This window comes from Carex rostrata, chromosome 7 (genome assembly GCF_964058835.1).
Source record: "Carex rostrata chromosome 7, lpCarRost1.2, whole genome shotgun sequence".
NCBI lineage: Eukaryota > Viridiplantae > Streptophyta > Magnoliopsida > Poales > Cyperaceae > Carex > Carex rostrata.
This window is the reverse complement of record NC_135924.1, coordinates 4,103,605-4,126,642: the sequence shown is the minus strand read 5'-3', so window position 1 is coordinate 4,126,642 and position 23,038 is coordinate 4,103,605. Positions and strand designations below refer to the sequence as shown.

General features: G+C 35.4%; 3 protein-coding genes across 6 annotated transcripts in view; all 3 read left to right on the top strand.

Annotated features, from left to right (window-relative positions):
* Window positions 1–19,043, top strand: part of LOC144556837 (uncharacterized) — a 75,698-nt gene extending 56,655 nt beyond the window's left edge. The window contains exons 2-3 of one of the 4 annotated variants that reach the window (XM_078305309.1): window positions 1,871–2,000; window positions 17,123–19,043. In XM_078305309.1, coding sequence (XP_078161435.1) covers window positions 17,253–18,968 — 1,716 coding nt within the window. In that variant the 5' untranslated portion in view covers window positions 1,871–2,000; window positions 17,123–17,252 and the 3' untranslated portion in view covers window positions 18,969–19,043. Of the gene's footprint in view, window positions 1–1,870; window positions 2,006–16,274; window positions 16,499–17,122 lie in introns of those variants that run through there. The other 3 variants (XM_078305308.1, XM_078305310.1, XM_078305307.1) reach the window with 3 other exon arrangements.
* Window positions 2,084–4,973, top strand: LOC144556840 (uncharacterized). Its single transcript, XM_078305314.1, has 2 exons — window positions 2,084–2,443; window positions 2,722–4,973. The coding sequence occupies exon 2, from the start codon at window positions 2,831–2,833 to the stop codon at window positions 4,544–4,546; it is 1,716 nt and encodes a 571-aa protein (XP_078161440.1). The 5' UTR covers window positions 2,084–2,443; window positions 2,722–2,830; the 3' UTR covers window positions 4,547–4,973.
* Window positions 7,503–9,580, top strand: LOC144556834 (uncharacterized). The gene has a single exon (XM_078305300.1). The coding sequence runs from the start codon at window positions 7,545–7,547 to the stop codon at window positions 9,264–9,266; it is 1,722 nt and encodes a 573-aa protein (XP_078161426.1). The 5' UTR covers window positions 7,503–7,544; the 3' UTR covers window positions 9,267–9,580.
* Window positions 19,044–23,038: the final 3,995 nt, after the last annotated feature.

Sequence of the window (23,038 nt, the reverse complement as noted above, 5' to 3'; positions counted from 1 at the left end):
GAAATAGATAGAAAATGATTGAACAAAAAATTGAAAGAACTGGACGCAACCAAATTTTCGAATTAAGTCAAAGCAAAACGCCAAATTCTCGGGACCGGATCCTGAAGTAACCCAAAATTGGAGTGCAAGGTCGGACCGAATTGGAATGCACGGGGTTCCATTAATATTCGTGCCAGAGAAGATCGAACAGTCCGGATCCAAATCCAAAAATTGAGTTACTTTAGGGATACATGTGTGCTTCATTCCGATCAAAGGAAGAGCCGTTTTCAAATCGGACGAAACTACCACTCTACTTCTAACTTCTTCCCCCACTGAACTAAAATTACTCCCAGGCTCCCAGCACCCCACCGCAACTCTTGTTTTCCTCTGCTGTCATCTTACCCCCTCTCTCAAAACTCTCTTGCACTCCAAATGTTTGTCAAAATGCTCCTTAGAAGTATTGTCGCTCCAAGCACCACGTGTTATACTTGTTGCTCTTCCAAATGAATCAAGACAGACTAGGCTCTCCCTAACTGTGGTAAGTGATTCTTTAGGTGCTTTACATTTAGACCTGAAATTTAGCACCTTTGTAGACCGTGGTGACTATGCATGCAAGTTGCTTGGCAAAATGTCCTCAGACGTTGCACTCTTGAATTCAATATGTCAAGTCTTTTCATGGGATGGGAAGTACCCTAACACCCACACGGCATATAACCAATTGATTACAGTTATGACCCCTATAAATCTGGTAATAAATTAAGTTAAGCATCACCATCCACTATTTATTTTATTAAAAAGTTGGGTTATTGTGAAAATTGGCCATTGTATACTTGTACAAACACCTGATTAATCCTTGGGATGCATTGCAATGTAGTCAACTATATGAGCCACCAACCTATTTAGTCATCTTACGCACACTAGGAATACCATTCTGAGCTACAAATTCCTCTCTTACCCCAATCCCCAGCTACTCTCTCTTCCTTCTTCAAAGTGGTATAATAGAACTCTCTTGCATGTCAAGTGTTTGTGAAAATGTTCTTGAGATATATTCTCGCTTCCAGCAGCAGATTTTGATTGCTACGATTCGTACACGTTTTCAAGTCTCTCTTTAAACCATGTTCTCTGAAATGCAAGAATGAAGAAGACATACTAGTCTCTCTTTACCATGGTAACACCTCTGCCACTTCCTTTAGGCCAGTAATTTAGCACCTGGATTGATTATGGTGTTTTTTTCCCCTCAAATTCTTGGTCCTGTATTTGGTACTGCATTTGTAAAATTTAGGAGTCCTCTCACTGTGCACGAGGAGGTGCTTGATAAATTGTCCCAAAGAGAGTACATGAATTCAATTGTTTGAACCTTTCCATTGGGAAGTAATTTAGTTTTCATTTCCCAAATGGAGAAATAACACATAAAACTAATTAATTGCAGTTGTTAACCCTATAAATTGGTAATTATGAAACTTTCTCTTGTATCTTTTTTAGAAAGTTGAGTTAGAGCCTAAATTGTTGAAACTAAGAAGCAAAAGCTCATGCAAAAGGCATCTTTTGCCTTGTCGACTATAAGTGAAGCTCGATTATTTAGGAAGGAAAATAGTGGTTTAGGTTATGAACCAATGACCAGTTTAGTAATATTGAATACAAAAAAATAAAAGAATAAGAACACACTAAGAGTACCATTTTGAAGGATACATCTAATTTATTTGAATATTTACTAGTTTATGAGGTAATTAGGGTTCTGATAGTTCTTAGGATTAGTGCATGTTACCTCACAGCATCTAAACTTAGTTTGAAGTTTACAAGCATAATAATGACATAATAATAAATTAAATAATGTAAAGGCAATTCATTATTTGATAAAGTATTCTCTAAAGAAAAATTTCTTTACGAGCAGGATACAGTACCAGTTTCCAATCAAGGATTCCAATCTCAGGTTATTTTGCAATTGAGCTGATCAAGTTTGGTACCGACATGTGCTGGTTATCACTGTGCATGCACACTATCTGCTGCCACATATCCAATTTGTAAGGTTAATTTTGATCTTTAGTTTTCTTTCGTTTAATTATCTCCATGAGGAGGAATTAGTTTGTTGGGACATAAATTATGATGGTATTAGGATTCTTTTTTCCTAATTTGTGAGAGGCAAACACAAAAAGATCCAAGTAATTACTAAAATCTGGTTCACGAAGTCAAAATTTGTCTGATTTGGACCACTGCAAGCTCAGTAATTACTGCTATAAGAGTATCGAGCTGCAACAATAATTAAGTTAATAGGGAGTTCTCTATTTAGCCTTTAGCTACATTTAGTCTGATACTATGATTTATTATTTTTCAAGTTTTGAGTCTCTTGTTGCTTCTTCATTCCTTGCCTTATCACAGACAAAATCCCTAACCAGAAAAAATGATCAAAATACCCTTCGGGAAGAGCCCAACTTGACCTTCACTTCCCTCAACCAAGCCCATCTTAGTATGGATAAAAAATACAACGAATGATTATGACACTGTATAACACAAAAAAAAGGCATCTGGTAGTACCCAGCAGTAATGGTAGCTGATCTGATTGAAATTGTACCAACCTGAAAAACTTCTTCTATTCGTGTTTGACTATTTGCATTGTACATCACTATTAAACAAAGATGCACATCACGTACTGGACTGATGCCTAACTAGTATTGTTCTGATTTCTATTACCTCAGCCATGTTATGCAAAATTATATTCACTGTTCTTTCATTTGTGTTTTGTAGGGAATGTATTGATTAATTTTTAGGACCCCATTTATTTTCTGAGGCTACCAACAGCCTCAAGTGAATCATCATCTACAAGTGGAGTTTTGACCAATTGAAACACACGACCATGGTGATCCACCAATTGGAACTAGCTCTAAAAGAACATTGTCGCTCGGGTACCCTTACTATTAAAGATGCTCTTCAATTTTTTGATCACTTGCTGGCCGCTAAGAACCCGGCACCATCAATCTATTCCTTTAATCAACTCTTTACAGCCTTAACTCGTATGAAGAACTCGGACAACCATTATGCAACTGTCTTTGCCCTCTTTAACCGCTTGACCCAACCTAGAAGGGTCTCTGCCTCACCCAATATCTACACCTATTGTATCTTGATTTCCTACTGTATCCGAATGAATCGGCCGAGAATAGGCTTGGTTTTCTTGGGGCGGTTTATTAAGGGCGGGCAGAGAGCTGAACCTAGCATCTTCAATCCACTACTTAAGGGCCTTTGTTCTCATAATAGGATTAGTGAGGCTGTAGCCATGGCTTTCAATAAAATGCCAAAGCTGGGTTGCACACCTGATGTGATCTCCTACAGCACTGTTATTGATGGTCTTTGTAAAGAAGGTGAAGTGAGTAAAGCATTTAGTTTGTTTGACCGAATGCTCTCAAAGGGTATTGCACCAGATGTATTCACGTACAGCTCACTGATTGACGGCCTTTGTAAAGAAGGCGCAATTAGTAAAGCATTTAGTTTGTTTGAGCGAATGCTTTCAGAGGGTATTGTGCCAAATGTAATCACATACAGTTCACTGATTAATGGCCTGTGCAAGGAAGGAGATACTGAGAAGGCAGAGGAATTGTTGTCCTACATGGTTTCTAAAGGACTTAAACCTAATGTTGTGACCTATAATACTCTCGTGGATGGGTTGTGCAAGAAAGGGCAATTGGGCAAGGCAGTGGAAATGCTCCAGTCCATGGTTTCTAAAGGACATGATCCCGATGTTGTGACTTATAATAGCATCATAGATGCTCTATGCAAGCAGGGAGAAACTGAAAACGCAGAAGAGTTGCTATGTAATATGATTTCTAGAGGTACAGATCCTAATGTTCGAACCTATAGTACTCTGATAGATGGGCTCTGCAAGTTGGGCAAATTAGAAAAGGCAAAGAAGTTGCTGCATGAGATGGTTTCAAAGGGAATATCGCCTGACACTGTGACATGCAATATAATTGTGGATGCAGTTTGCAAGAGGGGGGAACCTGACAGGGCAGAGAAAATATTGTATGATATGCTTGATAAAGGTGCCACACCTGATCTTTTCACATATACTAGTGTTATACATGGATATTCTAAGCTAGGCTGTTGGAAAGAGTCGATTAGAGTTTTCAAGGATATGATTGATCGAGGCTTTTTGCCGGATGAGGTTACTTATGGATCAATGATGGATTCTTTGTGCAAACAAGGCCAAATCAAGGAAGCTCAAAAATTGCTCGACTTGATGTATAAGGGAGGGATAAAACCAGATACTGTATCATATGGAATTTTACTTACCGGCTATGCAAATTGTGGCACTATCGATGATGTGATGAAAATCTTAGATAGAATGCAGCTCAATCATGTAGCGCCAGATCTCTTGACTTACACTTCCTTGCTGAAAGCATATGCAAAGAACAGAAAAGTAGATCAGGCTATGTGTGTGTTGAACAGAATGAAGCAAGAAGGAGTGAAACCCGATATAGCTGCCTCTGCATCAATATTAGAACTGCTTTTGAAAATGGGACGAGATGATGATGCAAGAAATCTCATGGAGCAGACAATTAGTAAGACAAATGATTAAAGTGCTGAGTTTGGTTGAAGATTGCTTTTTTTAAACTAGGTAATCATTTTATGTACTTTGGGCATTTCATTACTCTATTTAACTGAAGGGCTTGTAATTCTCTTTGAAATGATAGCTGAGCCATTATTTTAATTCTCTTTGAAATCATCCTCCCCAACTTATATTTTATATTCTATAAATTGGGTTCATTGGGTGCGATCCCCTACAAGTTTACATAATAAAGAGGGCTCCAATTAAACGTTGGTATTTGCCAACTAAGCAAATGCCGGTCAATATGATGTGTTGTATCATCAATGCCACTGGATGTCTTAGTATGTACTGCAGAGGCGTTTTATTACAAGTTGTAGTAGAAATGAGACTTTGTGAAATATCTGTCCAATTTTATTTGTTCTGCTGGGAATTAGTACTGTAGTTGTTACCTTTTGTTTTTTAAAATTTTGTTGGCCTTTTAAATTAAAATATGTTTTTTGTAACTTTTGCATCCTTGGAATGAATATGTTTGCTAATTAAGTTATTTATTGTTTTAATGTGTGCTTTCTATTTACTTGATTATGCTTGGAATGAACCAGCTAGTATTTGTTGTTTACTATTGCTTTGGTATGTAAATTTGGTTGGTTGTCATTGCTAGTAATTACAAATGTTGTGTTTACAATTCGAAGTCTTTATAAATTATGACATTGTCATATTCTGGTAAACGCTGATTTTTGTCTTATTTTATTTTATTTTTTATTTTTTTTTAGGGGAAGCCCGTGGCAAACGCTGATTCGATTTGCTTTGGAGAGCTAGGTTATTTTCTTTGGAGGACTTGGTCTTTATGAATTTTACACTGGTTTTTTCTAAATAAATCAGCGTAATTTTCTTAGAAAATTGATCCAAACAGTCAATTTATGAACTACCTCTTCAAACAGTCAAATTGATCCAACTATAATATTCTTATGTAAAGTCTTGCTTATGGCAGGAACTCAAATATTTCTTTGCTTTCAAAATTAGCCTCGCACAATTTTAGGCAATTCAAAAATACATTTTAGATGAAAAAGTTACTTAGGCGCTTAAAAAAAATTGGGAGAGGACGTGGTCGAATTGTTCAACTCATTTTTTATTATTTCACAAACTAAAATTGTGAAGAAAAGTTAAAGAAAGACCAGGGAACACGAGGAAACAACGCTACATGACAAAGTAATATTTTCGTCCTAAATTGTATCTCAACATGGAAGAAAAACCCTAAAAATAATCCAAAAAGGAAAATTAGAAACGGTATGAGTATGCATAAAACGCTATAGGAATTCCAACGAATGAACTATTTAATTTAATATTTAATAAAATAATATCATGATAAAATGGTAAAACCAAGATGTTTTGGTAAAAAGAAAGATTGAATGCACGATTAGTTGTGTCATGTGTCAGACATCAACCACAGAATCAGCAATCTATCTAATGTTTACATGTTGTATGCACAGAGAGTTTGGCAATGGGTTGAGACGAAAATGGGTCATAGAATAGAATAGTCAAGCTGGAGCAAACAATGGAGGCAACTTTGCACAAATCGGTGAAAGAAGTCTCTAATGCAGCATGGAGGAAGTTTGAGCACAAACTTCCTTCTTGGTGTAATTTGAGATGTATAGTACTCAGAGCAGCATTGAATTAATACACTTTTGGTTTGATATTCTTCTTATCTTATTGGTAAATAGAAATCTCACAATTTTAATTAACTACAATTGATTTTACAATTAATTATTAGGCAATAAAAAGTGATGGAATTTCGCATTAACTTGCATGTTATAAGGATTACGGTGAGATGCGTACAAGTATTATATGTATTATTTGTGTAGCTATATTTGTAATACTCGAGTTTCAGAATTTTTATTTTCTTAAACGGGCTGAATTTTGGGGATTTGAGACGGCCCGTTTATCAGCTGAAACTCTAACCCGTTTGTTTAGCCCAGACCCAGACGGATTGATCTCTGTCATGTGTCATCCCTCTCTTACTCTCACACACACCTCCCGCTCCAACTCTACAGTCTCTACTCCCTCTTCGCCGCCTCTCTCTATTCTACTTACCCTACCTGACTACCTCCCTCTTCGCCACCTCTTTCTACTCAACTCTCCCGTGTGCCGCCTCTCCTCTGTCGCGTCGCCTCATCTCTTTAGGTAAACTGTTCTGTCTCTATTTTTCTTAAACTTTTTGTCGCAAAAGCAAAACTAAATTGAATGTTGAATGTTGCAGTCTCCGGGATGAGGAAGAGGCGTTAGATCGAGACCTTCCTTTGATCGATTATCTTCATACTGGTATAAGTCCTTTTTTCTCTATTTTGGGTTGACTGGAACCCTATAACTGACCGTAAATCATTAAATTGTGTTTGAAATCAGCTCTTAAAAGTGTCAAGGCATTGAATTTATTTGCTTAGTCTGGTCTGATAAATTCTGACCAATTTTGCAATGGTATTACCGAAAGCCTGCAACTTGCCACTGAAAAGGAAACAACTGCAGTTTAACAATTAATTGCGAAGCTGCTACAAATGTCAATTTGGGTACTATAGGCTACAGGCTTGTGAATTTGTATAAGAGAATTAACTGATTAGAAAACAATTAATTTATTGTTTTCAAGCTTTTAGTCATTTGTTGTTTCTTGATTCTTTAGAACACTTTGCTTATTCACCAAGTCCCTAGCAAAAAAAAAAAGACCAAAAAGCCCTTCTGGCAGAGTACGACTTGAACTTTCCTGCCCTTTATAACACCTCCTAACACAAAAGGGCATAACCTAACAGTACTTAGTGGGGTACCTATTGTACTGACCTGCAATACTTTAGCATTTTATGCAAAATATACTCACCATTCTTTCATTTTTTTTGTTTTGTAGATAAGGCCCTTGCAGCTAACCTCTCTACATTTCTGTCCACCCAAGTTAAACAAACAGGTGTATTTATACATATTCTAGAAGCAGTGTTGAAGTTGCCCCTAATCTTGCAGGTGTACCTGTCCATTGTAACCATTTCATCCCATGGCCATGGGGACCCGCCAGCTGGAATTACTTGTAAAAGAACGTTATCGGTCGGGCACACTTACTATTAAAGATGCTCTTCACTTTTTTTATCTATTGCTGGCTGCTAAAAACCCGGCACCATCCATCTATTCATTTAATCAACTATTTACAGCCTTAACTCGTATGAAGAACTCCAACAACTATTATGCAACTGTCTTTTCACTTTTTAACCGCTGGATCCAATCAAGAGGGGTCTCACCGTCTCCCAATGTTTGCACCTATATTGTCTTGATCAGCTACTGTATTCTAATTAATCAGCCGAGACTAGGCTTGGTTTTCTTTGGACGGTTCATTAGAGAGGGCCAGAGAGCTGATGCTTTTATCTTCACTTCGCTACTCAAGGGTCTCTGTTATGAAAACAAGAGCAGTGAGGCCGTAGCCATGTTGCTCTGCAAAATGCCAAAGCTGGGTTGCGCACCTAACGTGATCTCCTACAGCACTGTTATTGATGGTCTTTGTAAAGAAGGTCAAGTGAGTAAAGCATTTAGTTTGTTTGACCGAATGCTCTTGAAGGGTATTGCACCAGATGTATTCACATACAGCTCACTGATTGACGGCCTTTGTAAAGAAGGCGCAATTAGTAAAGCATTTAGTTTGCTTGAGCGAATGCTTTCAGAGGGTATTGCGCCAGATGTAGTCACATACAACTCACTGATTAATGGCCTGTGCAAGGAAGAAGATATTGAGAAGGCCGAGGAACTGCTGTCCTACATGGTTTCGCAAGGACTTAAACCTAATGTTGTGACCTATAATACTCTCGTGGATGGGTTGTGCAAGAAAGGGCAATTAGGCAATGCAGTGGAAATGCTGCAGTCCATGGTTTCTAAAGGACATGATCCCACTGTTGTGACTTATAATACCATCATAGATGCACTTTGCAAAGAGGGGGAAACTGAAAACGCAGAAGAGTTGCTATGTAATATGATTTCTAGAGGTACAAATCCTAATGTTCGAACCTATAATACTCTTATAGATGGGCTTTGCAAGATGAACAAATCAGAAAAGGCAAAGAAGTTACTAAATGAGATGGTTTCGAAGGGAATATTGCCTAACACTGTGACTTGCAATATAATTGTCAATGCACTTTGTATGAGGGGGGAAACTGACAGGGCAGAGAAACTACTGTATGATATGATTGATCTAGGTGCCACACCTAATCTTATCACATATACTAGTGTTATAAATGGATATTCTAAGCTAGGCTGTTGGAAAGAGTCGATTAGGGTTTTCAAGGATATGATTGATCGAGGCTTTTTGCCGGATGAGTTAACTTTTGGATCAATGATGGATTCTTTGTGCAAACAAGGACAAGGTAAGGAAGCTGAAAGGTTGCTTGACTTAATGGTAAGGGGAGGTATAAAACCAGATATTGTATCATATAGAATTTTACTTATCGGCTATGCAAATTATGGCACTATCGATGATGTGATGAAAATCTTAGATAGAATGCAACTCAATCATGTAGCACCAGATCTCTCTACTTACACTTCCTTGCTCAAAGCATATGCTAAGAGCAGAAAAGTAGATGTGGCTATGAGTGTGCTGAACAAAATGAAGCTAGAAGGGGTGAAACCCGATTTAGCTGCATCTGCACCGGTTTTAGAACTTCTTTTGAAAATGGGACGAGATGATGATGCGAGAGATCTAATGGACCAGACAATTAGTATGACTAATGATTGAAGTGCTGAGTTTGGTTAAAGATAACTCATTTGAATTTGGATAATTATTTTATGTAATTTGGGCATTTCACTACTCTATTTAACTGAAGGGCTTGTATTGCTCTGGTGCATATTACTCTATTATTGGATTTGAGTGATGTTTAGTTCTCTGTGAAATGATCTTTGAGCCGTTATTTGATTTTACCAGTTAATGTATCTTATCCTCCCAACTTTTATTTTATATTCTATAAATTGGGTTCATTGTGTGCGATCCCCTACAAATTTACATATTAAAGATCGAGGGCTCCAATTATGCGTTGGTATTTGCCAACTAATCAAACTGGTGAATATGATGTGTTGTCTTATCAATGCCACTGGATGTCTTAGTAAGTACTGCAGAGGCGTTTTATTACAAGTTGCCGTAGAATGAGACTTGGTGAAATATTTGTCCAAAAAGTATTTGACTGTTTTAATTTGTTTGATACTGCAAAATTTACCTTGAAAATCCTCTATAAATACTCATCTTGTTTCAGGATTTGGGACTAATCAAAATCTCTGTAAGAATTCTTTGTTTTTGAAGAGCAAGGACTTGAGCTGCAACTTGCAAAATTGTTAGTTACTGGCCTCAAAAACATTTAATCGGCAAGAGAGTTTAGCCGTGTAATAATTGTTGTCATCTTGAGAATTTGGCCATTGATCAAAAGCAAAAGAGACATTCAAACCTTATAATTGTAACATTTTGTCACCCAACATTGCTAACTAAACTCATATGAAATTAATCTTAAGACAACCATTCATCTCCTTTGACCATCATTAAAGACGTAAAATAAATAAATAGATAGATAAGACGTATAAAATTCATCCATGTGGCATCTGACTCCGGTGATAGAGATGCCATGAGAAAACGCAAAGTGGTACGACATGAGAGGGTTGGAAAATTGTTGTAACAAGGATTTTGGTACAGTTAAGGTCAATATCGGCTGACAAGAAGTTTCCGTTTGACCCGACGGCTGAACCGCGATATGTGTACCATTGCCATGTGAGTCTCTTTTTCATCTCATTCTTTTTTCTTTTTTTTTTGGTGGTGGGAATAGAAAATTGTAAATTTGCATAGGAATTAGAAAATGATACAAGGTAGAAAAAAAAAAAACACTAGAAAACAAATTAGTAATTGATTAACAATGTCGACATGGAGCAGTGCATAACTTTTGTTAGAAGTATTAATTACTGTTCGAACTTAGATTACGGTGCTTATTATGTCCGTCAAGATTTTTTTTTAACCTTTTTTAACTCTGTTCATAATACCAAAGAATAAATTGAGTACCAATAATATTATAATGGCATTAGTCATTTTATAATTTGTATTTGATCTCTTGTTTATTGCAGATATTAGATCATGAAAATAATGAGATGGTGCACCATATTTGAAGAACACCGAATGTATAGAAAGAATTTGCTCCGTGAGAAAATTAAATGTAAATCTAGATTTGAACGGTTTTAAAGTGCTATTGGAGTAGATAAAAGATAAAAAAAAATATTAGATAAAATTGTAAACAAAATTTATATCATCTAGTATTGAACAGTTTTTATTAGTCAATTTATTAGGCCCATAAATGTCCAAAGAGGCCCAGTTTGGGGAGGAGCTTTTATTTCTGATGATTCGAACCCAATTAAGTGTAAACTAAAGTAGGTAGTATGATTTCACAGAACAATTAAGTGTAAACTAAAGTTAATATTTTTTTTTTCCTAAGCTACTTTTGAAAATAAAGGAGTTTGCTAAGCCCCTCAATTATTGTTTTTAGTCAAGTTTCAGAACTCTTGTTCATTTAAGCCTGTCAATTATTTTATTATTTTTCCGTAATATTCAAGACTTATTCGTAATTAATAATTTTAGAGGGCAAATTGAATTAAGAAAAATAACTAAAATTTAATAAAATTATTACGTTTAATAATTGAAAAACTTGATTGAACAAAAATTTAAAGAAATGAATGCAATAAAATATCCGACCCAGTACAATAATTAGCAGAAAAAAAAAAAAACGATTAAATTGATGATGGCTTCCTTCTCAGCATCCCAGGGCCTCCAATTGAAGTTATTGCCAATCAAATTAAAAGATTTCTTCTACCGACCTAATTGGGCTTTTAGCTTCTTGCTTTAAAATCAGTTGTTGTAACATTTCTCCTACCGCATCTCTTGTTGTATTGTTTCATTTCCGATTAAAGCAAGGGTTGCTTTAAAATCTGACCAAAGTACTTCCCCCCCATCGCCGCCTCGTTCTCTCCTCTCAGCTCCTGTCTGCCTCCTCTCTACTCTCAGCTCACCTCCTCTCTCAAGTCTCTCTTGCACTTCAACTGTTTGTCAAAATGCTCCTGAGAAGTTTTGTTGCTCCAAGCAGCTTCAACTCTTTTGTTCCCTCAATTTAAGATCTTCTGTATTTGGTACTACATTTGTGAACATGAGTTTACCATTTGGTAATCCCTGACTGTGCACACAAGTTACTTGATGAAATGTCCCAAAGAGACTTACACTATCAAATTGAGAATATTCTTTACTGTTTCTATCAAATTGAGAAACAAGGCATAAATTGAGTATCATTTAGGACCGTAAAATTGTGGTACTTATGCATCACTGTCTATTACTTTTGAACAAGCAAAAGTCCATGGATACAAAAAAAAAAAGAGAATCACAACACACACAGAGTGCCATTCTGTTTATTAAAATAGTTACTAGTTTTATGATATTATTAGGGTTCTCAAAAAATTTAGGATTTGTGCTATTACTGCATAGTTGAAAGGTTGCAAGCTAAGTGGTGAAATTATATCGTAATTATCATGTCAGACTAATTCATATTTCGACCAAGTATTTCGCTTTAACAGAATCATTATTAATTTGCAAGCATAGTGGTGAAATTATATCTTGATACATCAGCAACTTTAGGTAATTTGCATTAACTCCATAAATTTAGCCTTTTGATAGATCTGGGTGGAGAACTCTTGGTTCCCTCAATTTAATATCTGTATTTGTACTGCATTTGTGAACATGAATGTACCATTTAGGAATCCCTGATCGTGCACACAAGTTACTTGATGAAATGTCCCAAATAGTTTTTCAGTATGGGATCTAATTTTGATTCATTGAAGGGAAATTATTCTTTGTTATTTCTATTAATTTGAGAAATAAGGTAGAGATTGATTACAGTTAGGACCCCTATACATGTGGTAAATTATGCATCAAGTGGGGTTAGAGCCAAACTAATGGAAAATAACAACGAATGGAGAAGGCAGCTGGTTGTACTTTTGGATGCATTTAACTGGGTTTCATTTTTGGATCAAGTATTTCCCGTTATTAGAATCATTACCAGTTTTTCTTAGCTGATCATGCCTTGTACCTCCATGTGCTGGTCAGTACTTGCATGGTCAATGTTAAGCATTCAATTGAGTCAGTTTAATTCACTTTCTTAAGAGTATTGGTTTCTTGGAGGCATAAGTAAGGTTGGTGTCATTTGTAAATTTTAAGAGGCCTTGACTCTGGTATAAGTCCTGTTGTACCAATTCTAGAGGCATCACCTTTTTGGGATGGTTATAGCCCTTCTAGCAGAGCCTCAACCATGCACCGATTTGTCAAGTGAACCAAAAGTCAACAAAAACAGTCCCAATTAATTACTAGAATCTAATGTTGAAGTTTGTTTCACACGTAATACAGGCTTGTTAATTTGTATATAAGTGGACTGATTAGGAAAAATTAATTTAGTAAATAGGGGTTTCCTATGCAGCTTTTTTGCTACATTTAGTGTGTTTATTGTTTTCAAGCTTTTTAGTCATTTGATGCTTCTTGATTCTTTAGATCACTTTGCTCATTCATCAAATCCCTAGCAAGAAAAGATGACCAAAAAGCCCTTTTGGCAGAGTTCAACTTGAACTTTACTGCCCTTTACTAACACCTTGTAACACAACAGGGCATAACCTAACAGTACTTAGTGTGGTACTTATTGTACTGACCTGCAAGACTTGGGCCCTTTATGCAAAAAATCTATTCACCATGCCTTCATGTTTTATCTTGTAGGTAATCTTTGATAAATCGTAGCACACCTTCAGTAAGGCTCTTGCAGCTGACCTCTAGAAGTAGGTGTATCTATCCATATTCTAGAAGCAGTTTTGAGGCTGCCCCTAGTCTTATAAGTTATACCTGATACAAACAGGTGGAGTTGTAACCATTTCATCCCATGGCCATGGGGACTCGCCAGCTGGAATTACTTGTAAAAGAATGTTATCGGTCGGGCACTCTTACTATTAAAGATGCTCTTCACTTTTTTGATCTCTTGTTGGCTGCTAAGAACCCGGCACCGTCCATCTATTCCTTTACCCAACTCTTTACAGCCTTAACTCGTATGAAGAACTCAAACAACCATTATGCAACTGTCTTTTCACTCTTCAACCGCTGGACCCAATCAGGAGGGGTCTCACCGTCACCCAATGTTTGCACCTATAGTGTCTTGATCAGCTACTGTATCCGAATGAATCAGCCGAGACTAGGCTTGGTTTTCTTGGGGCGATTTATTAAGGGCAGGCAGAGACCTGAACCTAACATCTTCAATCCACTACTTAAGGGCCTTTGTTCTCAGAATAGGATTAGTGAGGCCGTAGCCATGGTGTTTAATAAAATGCCTAAACTTGGCACATTGCATAGTGCACAACACTTCCTCTGCTTTGGCCAGATTGCTCATCAGGTATTCCTTTCTGCTGCTTGAGTGAAAAAAACTAACATCTTAATTTTTTCTATGCAGCCCTTGCCATTGGAGAAATTTACAGAGAGGGACTAAAAGATGCAAACTCTTTGAGAAATGATAACATTTGGAAACTACTTACAAATGATCTCTTCCTACCTCTGTCCCAAAGGTATTTATGTATTCATTAGTGTATGTTTACTAATTACAGAAGCCACAAAATTAAGTTTTTGTCCTTTATACTTTTCCTCTGCCTTGGCACTTAAAATGAAGTACTGTACTGTTCGATTGAAATCATATGGTCCAAATGGCAATCATATATGTAGTTTTCTGAAAAGAGGGGTCTGGTAATATGGGTACAAACTGCTTTTATAAAAAGACTGGACATGTCTTTACAATTCATGGTAAATGATATTTGATATTATGAATTTCGGATCCTGTGCTATAGAACTTAAAAATCTCCCTCTGATTATTTGCATACCTGTTAGGAATGGATTAATTGAAATATGATTACATATGTAGTTCATGATCCTAATTATCATATACTATTGATGAAATTCATCAGGCAAATGTATTTTTATTTCTCTTAAGAACCTTAATTGCTTCAACATTTTAAGTACTAATATGTTAAATTTGTAAAGATGGCTGCTGGAGCAAGGAATGAGCATTGTTGTAAAAAAGCTTTAGTAAGAAGTAACAATCATGTGATTCTGGTGATGGAATCCACATCACAGTGGCATTTTTTTCTAAAAATTTTCACATTTCTTTCAATTTCATACTCGTCGGTTCTTATTTAGGGGAGGTCACATAATGGCACTTGCTTCTTATTTTCCCTCTTTGGAATAATTTTTGTAGTTATATCTTGAAGAAATTAGAAGTTAAAAAAAAAATCATAAACTTTGAAGTATCAAGAAAAATAGTTTTTAATTTACATAAATGAAAACATGAATCATTGTTTAACTTACTATTTGACTCCTCACAGCATCTACTATAGTCAAGATGCAACATTTTCACATTTAATCCTTATATATGATATAATTTTTCAAATTAGTTGTTGCACATTCAACATTCTTGACATAGTACTAAATCTAGAATTACTTTTTCTTGACAATGATATCCTTTACATTTTGAGATTGGTTCAAATTAGTATTTAATTTTTTTTTGAGGTTTACAAATTAGTATTTAATTAGTCAACTAGAATTTCTTTTGCAAGTAATGTAAGGTTTTACATAGTAAAATCTTAATTAAAAAATTTGAATTAAGAAAATAAAATAAAACTTAATAATAATTAAACTTGATTGATAAAAAAAAAATGATAACCGCAATCGTCAGCCAAGTACAATAAATAATAATTAGCCGAAAACGAAAATCAGATAATGTTGTTCTGTGCAAATCAAACTAATAAAAGGTCAAGTTTGTCGACGTAATCTGAGTCATAAATAAAATAAAATAAAAAAAGGGTGAAGGTCTCACATCCTCGGAGATGTCTCACCGCGCGTTACTTTCTGGAAAATATCTCAAATACGTTATGCACGAATCATAAAGGACAATTAGAATTTTACTTACCGGCTATGCAAATTAGTCAATAAGAATTTTCTTTGGAGCCTCTGATTGAAAATTTTAATTGGCAAAAAATAATTATGTACAATGAACAAAATAAGCTCCACAATTATATATTTCACATCCTTCAATCAAAGTTTTACAATCATTTTCTTCATATTTTGAAATTGGTTCAGAATGGTATTTTAATTAGTCAACTAATAATTGACATAACATCAAAATTGATGAATGATGACTTTAGTATGTAATGTAAGGTTTTACGTAGTGAAAAATTAATGAAAAATTTCAGTGGACTAATTTGAATTAAGAAAAGCAAATAAAACTTAATAATAATTATGTGCAATGATTGAAAAACTCGATTGACAAAAAAAAATAATAACCGCAATCATCAACCAAGTACAATAAATGATAATTAGCTGAAAACAAAAATCAGATAATGCTGTTCTCCGCAAATCAAACTAAAAGACGCTAAAATTATCGACGTAATCTGAGTCATAAATAAAAAATGAAAAAAAAAAGGTGAAGCTCTCACATATATCCTCGGAGATATCTCTCGCGCGTGACGTGACTTTCTGGAAAATATCAACAGTTAAAATCCGTTATGCACGAATCATAAAGCACAAATATAACTGGCCCCTGCGCTATCCCTAACGCGGTGAGATATCTCAGAGGTAGTTTACGAAAATACCACTATAGCTACTTGTTCCCCCACTCAACAAAATTACTCACAGCGCCACACCGCCGTCAGCTCACCTCCTCTCGCAACTCCCTCTTGCACTGCAACTGTTTGTTAAAAGGCTCCTGAGGAATTTTGTTGCTCCAAATAACAGGGATAACTTGTAAAAAGAAAGCTGTTGGTCGGGCACCCTCACTATTGAACACGCTCTTTGATATATCAACCGCCTGCTTAACGCAAGAAAGTACCTGGCACTGGCACTGGCACCTTCCATCTTCTACAAGCAATTCTAAGGTGACCACTCATCTTGCATTTGTAAAATTTAGGAGTCCTCTGACTGTGCACAAGGTGCTTGATAAATTGCCCCAAAGAGACACTACATGAATTCAATTGTTTTAACCTTTCCATTGGGAAGTAAGTTAGCTTTCATTTCCCAAGTGGACAAATAACACATAAAACAAATTAATTGCAGTTGTTAACCCTATAAATTAGTAAAGATGAAACTTTGTCTTCTATCGTTTTAAAAAGTTGAGTTAGAGCCTAAATTGTTTAAAATCAGAAGCAAAAGTCCGTGCAAAAATCACCTTTGCCTTGTCATTTGTCAACTATATTGTTTAGTTATGATTTATGAACCAACAACCAGTTTAGTAAATATAGCATACAAGAACAAAAAGAATGATAACATTCTAAAGAGTACCATTCTGTGGGATACATCTAATTTAATTCAATATTTACTAGTTTATGAGGTAATTAGGGTTCTGATAGTTCTTACGATTAGTGCATGTTACCTCAACAATTTAGGCAAAGGTGGACATCATGTACTGGATTGATGCCTAACTAGTACTATCTAGTTGGTACCAATTGCCTCAGTCATGTTATGCAAAATTTATTCACCATCCTTTCATTTATGTTTTGTAGGGAATGTATTGATAAATTCTTAGGACACTATTATAGTTGAACAAGGGCGGTCACTGCATTTTGTTAGGCTACCAACAGCCTCAACTCAATCATCTACAAGTGGAGTTGTGACCAATTCCAACACATTCTCATGGGGACCCGCCAACTGGAATCACTTGTAAGAGAACATTGTCGGTCGGGCACCCTTACTATTAAAGATGCTCTTCAATTTTTTGATCGCTTGCTGGCCGCTAAGAGCCCGGCACCGTCCATCATTTCCTTTAATCAACTCTTTACAGCCTTAACTCGTATGAAGAACTCGAACAACCATTATGCAATAGTCTTTTCACTCTTTAACCGCTTAACCCAACCTAAAGGGGTTTCACCCTCACCCGATGTTTGCACCTATAGTGTCTTGATCGGCTACTGTATCCGTATGAATCATCTGGGACTTGGGTTGATGTTCTTAGGGCGATTCACTAAGGAGGGTCAGAGAGCTAATGCTTTCATCTTCACTCCTCTACTCAAGGGCCTCTGTTCTGAGAATAGGGTTAGTGAGGCCGTAGCCATGTTGCTATACAAAATGCCAAAGCTGCGTTGCACACCTAACGTGATATCCTACAACACTGTTATTGATGGCCTTTGTAAAGAAGGCCCAGTTAGTAATGCATTTAATTTGTTTGACCAAATGCTCTCAAAGGGTATTACACCAGATGTATTTACGTACAGCTCGCTGATTGATGGTCTTTGTAAAGAAGGGGCAATTGGTAAAGCATTTAGTTTGTTTGAGCAAATGCTTTCAGAGGGTATTGCGCCAAATGTAGTCACATGCAACTCGCTGATTAATGGCCTGTGCAAGGAAGGAGATACTGAGAAGGCAGAGGAACTGCTATCCTACATGGTTTCTCAAGGACTTCAACCTAATGTTGTGACCTATAATACTCTCGTGGATGGGTTGTGCAAGAAAGGGCAATTGGGCAAGGCAGTGGAAATGCTGCAGTCCATGGTTTCTAAAGGACATGATCCCACTGTTGTGACTTATAATACCATCATAGATGCACTTTGCAAGGAGGGGAAAACTGAAAATGCAGAAGAGTTGTTATGTAATATGATTTCTAGAGGAAAGGATCCTGATGTTTTTACTTATAGTACTCTGATAGATGGTCTCTGCAAGATGAACAAAATAGAAAAGGCAAAGAAGGTGCTAAATGAGATGGTTTCAAAGGGATTACTGCCTGACACTGTCACTTGCACTATAATTGTGGATGCACTTTGTAAGAAGGGGGAAGTTGACAGGGCAGAAAAACTACTATATGATATGCGTGATGAAGGTGCCACACCTGATCTCATTACATACAATAGTGTTATAAATGGATATTCTAAGATAGGCAGTTGGAAAGAGTCGATTAGAGTTTTCAAGGATATGGTTGATCGAGGCTTTTTGCCGAATGTGGTAACATATGGATCATTGATGGATTCTATGTGCAAACAAGGCCAAACCAAGGAGGCTCAAAAGTTGCTTGACTTAATGGTAAGGGGAGGTATAAAACCAAATACTGTATCATATGAAATTTTACTTATTGGCTATGCAAATTATGGCACTATCGATGATGTGATGAAAATCTTAGATCGAATGCAACTCAATCATGTAGTGCCAGATCTCTCGACTTACACTTCCTTGCTGACAGCATATGCAAAGAACAGAAAAGTAGATCAGGCTATGTGCGTGTTGAACAGAATGAAGCAAGAAGGGGTGAAAGCCAATTTTGCTGCCTCTGCACCAATTTTAGAACTGCTTTTGAAAATGGGGCGAGACGAAGATGCAAGAGATCTCATGGAGCAGACAAGTGGCAAGACAAGTGACTGATGTGCCAAAGCAGTCGAAGATGGCTTCTTGGAATGTAGATAATCAATTAATTTACTTTGGGCAATTCCTTACGCTATTAATTTTAAAGTCTTGTACCTCTTTACTGATTATTTTTTGTTATAATTTGAAATATTATTTGGTTATTCTGGATTTAGTTTAAATTTTCTTTGTGATTTCATTGTTTTTTCACTTGCAGTTGTGTTGCATCCAACTTGACTCCAATAATAGCCCTTTGGCTTAGGGTATATAAAGTTGGTTTTTGGGGGTGTAAACTCGCACTAACATTTGAAATTTGAATTCTAAATTTCAAATGTTGTACCATGCATATCTTCCAGTATTTCACAAACGAGAAAACTTGGAAACTCTTGAAATGGGGAAATCATTGAAATCATTGCCTTGGGATTAAAATGAAGTACTGTACTCTTAGGAATGGATTAATTGATATATGGTTAGATATGTTGTTTCATTCCACTATCTTATCGGTTAATTATTTTGGACTTATTTCATCTTGCGTACAAATTAATTTCAATGTCAAATTCACAAGCAATTATATGCCTGCCTATCAAATGGGAGATTTGTTTCAGTTTGATTGGTCCGTTTTGCACAACTCTTGACTGGTCCAGACATTTTGTAGAACTCTGAACTCTGAATTTATTGATTCTTTACTGTGCAATTTGATGAACCCAGCATGACAGCGACAGAAATTAAAGGAATGTTGTGTAAAGAAGGGAATATGTATAACTGTGTATTCTCAATTGGGGGGCCAATAATGGTCGCTACTAATCCAGTATTGACATATTTAACTCAAAGAAATAGCTGATGCTAAAGGGAACACTGTTGCACATGTATTTAATGTTCTCTCTATTAATTTATAGATCACTGTAAAAGCACAAGGTATTTTGCTCTTAATCTTGCCTTCAGCTTATCTTGTTGGTAATTGCACAATGTAAATTGTGGGTGCTTAGAAGCCTTTGTTACACAATTCTGCCATAAGTGTGCTGATTTTACGCCTAATTGTAAAATTGATTGAGAGTAAAAATAATTACATTCTGGTGATGGGATCCATCTCATAGTGGCATTTCTTCTAAAAATTCTCACATTTCCTTTAAATTTGCACTTGTCGATTCTTCTTTGGTAGAGGTGATATAATGGCCCTTGCTTCTTATTTTTACCTCTTTGGTATCTCTTTTTTTAGTTGTATCTTGAAGAAATTAGATAATAAAAAAGAAGGAAAACTTTTCAGTATATTACTCACATGATGTGTTGACTCCTCTTATTTGCATGTAGCAAACCTCAAACTTTTACTGATTGATTATGCCAAATGGCATCAAATTTTTTATTTTTTTTTGGTATACTGTATATATAGTGAATCAATTTTTTTTCCTCATTTCTGCAGCTTTTTTTTTTTCTGGCCTGGATTAGCTTATAAAAATCTGTGGCACCGTTAAATTATAGTTTGTACTTTGTAGCAAGGTTACAGTAGAGTTACTCGGGAGAACATTAGGAGAAATTCTAGTCATTCCTACTGGGACACATTCATATCTTGTAATTTATGCTTATAATAGTGTTTCTAATATGTGTACATTTATTTTGTTTAAAGAAATTTCGCTAAAACTGATTTCTTGTTAATTAGACTATTCCATCCCTTAACTAACACACAATAAAGTAATTAGATGGCATATATAGTTTGACAATTCATATTTTGGAAGCAACAGGCCCAATCACCGGAAGGCCCAGAAGAACAAAAAACGAGAAGAAGAAAAAAGGAACCTCAAAAACAATTAAATACAGTACACAATTAAGCTCCAGAACATATTCAACACTCAACAGCAATACAGCATGCAAGGAAATAAAAAAGAACTACGGAGTTGATATCCATACAAATTGCAATTAGGGAGCATCTAGCTATTCCCTCGTAACAATCCCCCATTTATCTCCCAGTTATTAACTACTTGAATAACTACTAACTACCCAGGGGACCACTTACTATTTGAGGACCATCTAATATTTGAAAGATTTTACAACTGACGCACGCAAGTATTCATCTATAATGTATTAAGTATTCATATATAACACATCAAGTATTCATACCTAAGATATCAAGTATTTAAAACAAAAAAAAACTTGACACGTTTTTAGAAGTGGTTTTTTTTTCTCTGTTCAATGTAATCAATATTTCTAACGATCAGTGAGGAATTTACAAATCTAAAACCACGAATGTTTTCTACATAATTTTATCTTTCAAATGAGATCCATGATGACATACTTTTGAGTTGTCCGTTACACAAGTATTCATCCTCATCGAGAAAGTATTAATCATCATTGTGCAAGTGCAAATATAAAAACTTAACACATCACTCATCTATCTTTTACACGTTTTTAGAGGTGATTTTTTTTCTCCGTTCAATCTAACCAATATTTATGACGATCTGTGAGGAATTTTGCAAATTTAAAATCACAAATGTTTTTTAGAAGTGATTAAATAGTATTCATTTGTTGCCATGCAAGTATTCATCATCGTCGTGCAAGTGTAAATACAAAAATTGGACACATCACTCATCCATCTTTTACACATTTTTAGAAGTGATTTTTTCTTCTTCGTTCAATCTAAACAATATTTCTGACGATATGTGAGAAATTTTGTAAATCTAAAATCACGAATGTTTTCTACACAATATTTTTTGTAAATGAGATTCATGATGACATATTTTCGAGTTATCTGTTGCACAAGTATTCATATCTCGTCATGCAAGTATTTATACATTATCGAGAATGTATTCATAAATCATGGAGAAAGTATTCATCCGCATCGTACAATTGCAAATAAAAAAGCTGGACACATCACTTATCCATCTTTTACACGTTTTTAGAGGTATTTTTTTTCTCCGTTTAATCTAACCAATATTTCTGATGATCTGCGAGGAATTTTGCAAATCTAAAACCACGATCATGCTCTACATAATTTTCTCTTTCAAATAAGATCCATGATGACATACTTTCGAGTTGTCCATTGCACAAGTATTCATCTCTCATCACGCAAGTATTCATCCCTCATCGAGAAAGTATTCATTCTCGTTATGTAAGTGTAAATACAAAAGCTGGACACATCACTCATCCATCTTTTACACATTTTTAGAGGTGGTTTTTTTTCTACGTTCAACATAACCAATATTTCTGACGATTTGTGAGAAAGTTTGCAAATCTAAAATCACAAATATTTTCTATACAATTTTATCTTTCAATTGAGATCCATAATGACATACTTTCAAGTTGTCCATTACACAAGTATTCATTCTTGTCATACAAGTATTCATCCTTAAGATATTAAGTATTCATTCATAAACGTTGAAATATTCATGTCTAAAACATCAAGTATTCATTCGTATACCTCTATTTTTTTTTCAAATTTTTTTTTTTCTGTCATTCCATAATGACATACTTTCGAGTTGTCTATTGCACAAATATTCATATCTCATCGAGAAAATATTCATACTCGTCGTGCAAGTGTAAATAGTTAATGTATCAAGAGTATTACAAGCATATGTGCCTACCTCAATTAATTTTACAAGAGCAGCCAAATAGTATTGAACATTGCTTTATTGCTTTCGAGTTAAATTTTATTTTTTGAAAATAAAAAATAGTTGCCACATCAAAACAAAAATAATCTATCAAATTTTACAAATCATGTAATTGAAATATTACAAACAAAAAATAAAAATAAAAACAATATTTAAAAGAAACAAAACATATTTTATTGAAGTATTCATACATAGGATATCAAGTATTCAATCATATACGTTAAAATATTCATACCTAATACATCAAGTATTCATTCACACACCTCTATTTTTTTTTTCAAATTTTTTTTTTCTGTTATTTCTTAGTACTTAGTACGCACTTTCCTAATTCATCATTAATAAAACTTTGTTCTTTGCAAATAATACACTACTTCACGAGGAAAAGAAACATAGACACAAAAGGTGAATAGTTAATGTATCAAGTGTTTCTCTCTCGACTCTTTCTAGTAGCATAGCAGTTCATACCAGTTTGATGTATTCGTACCAGTAGTG

What these genes read in the sequence shown, in the direction of transcription:
- LOC144556840 (XM_078305314.1), top strand. Translation starts at nt 2,831, where the DNA reads ATGGTGATCCACCAATTGGAACTAGCTCTAAAAGAACATTGTCGCTCG.
- LOC144556834 (XM_078305300.1), top strand. Translation starts at nt 7,545, where the DNA reads ATGGCCATGGGGACCCGCCAGCTGGAATTACTTGTAAAAGAACGTTAT.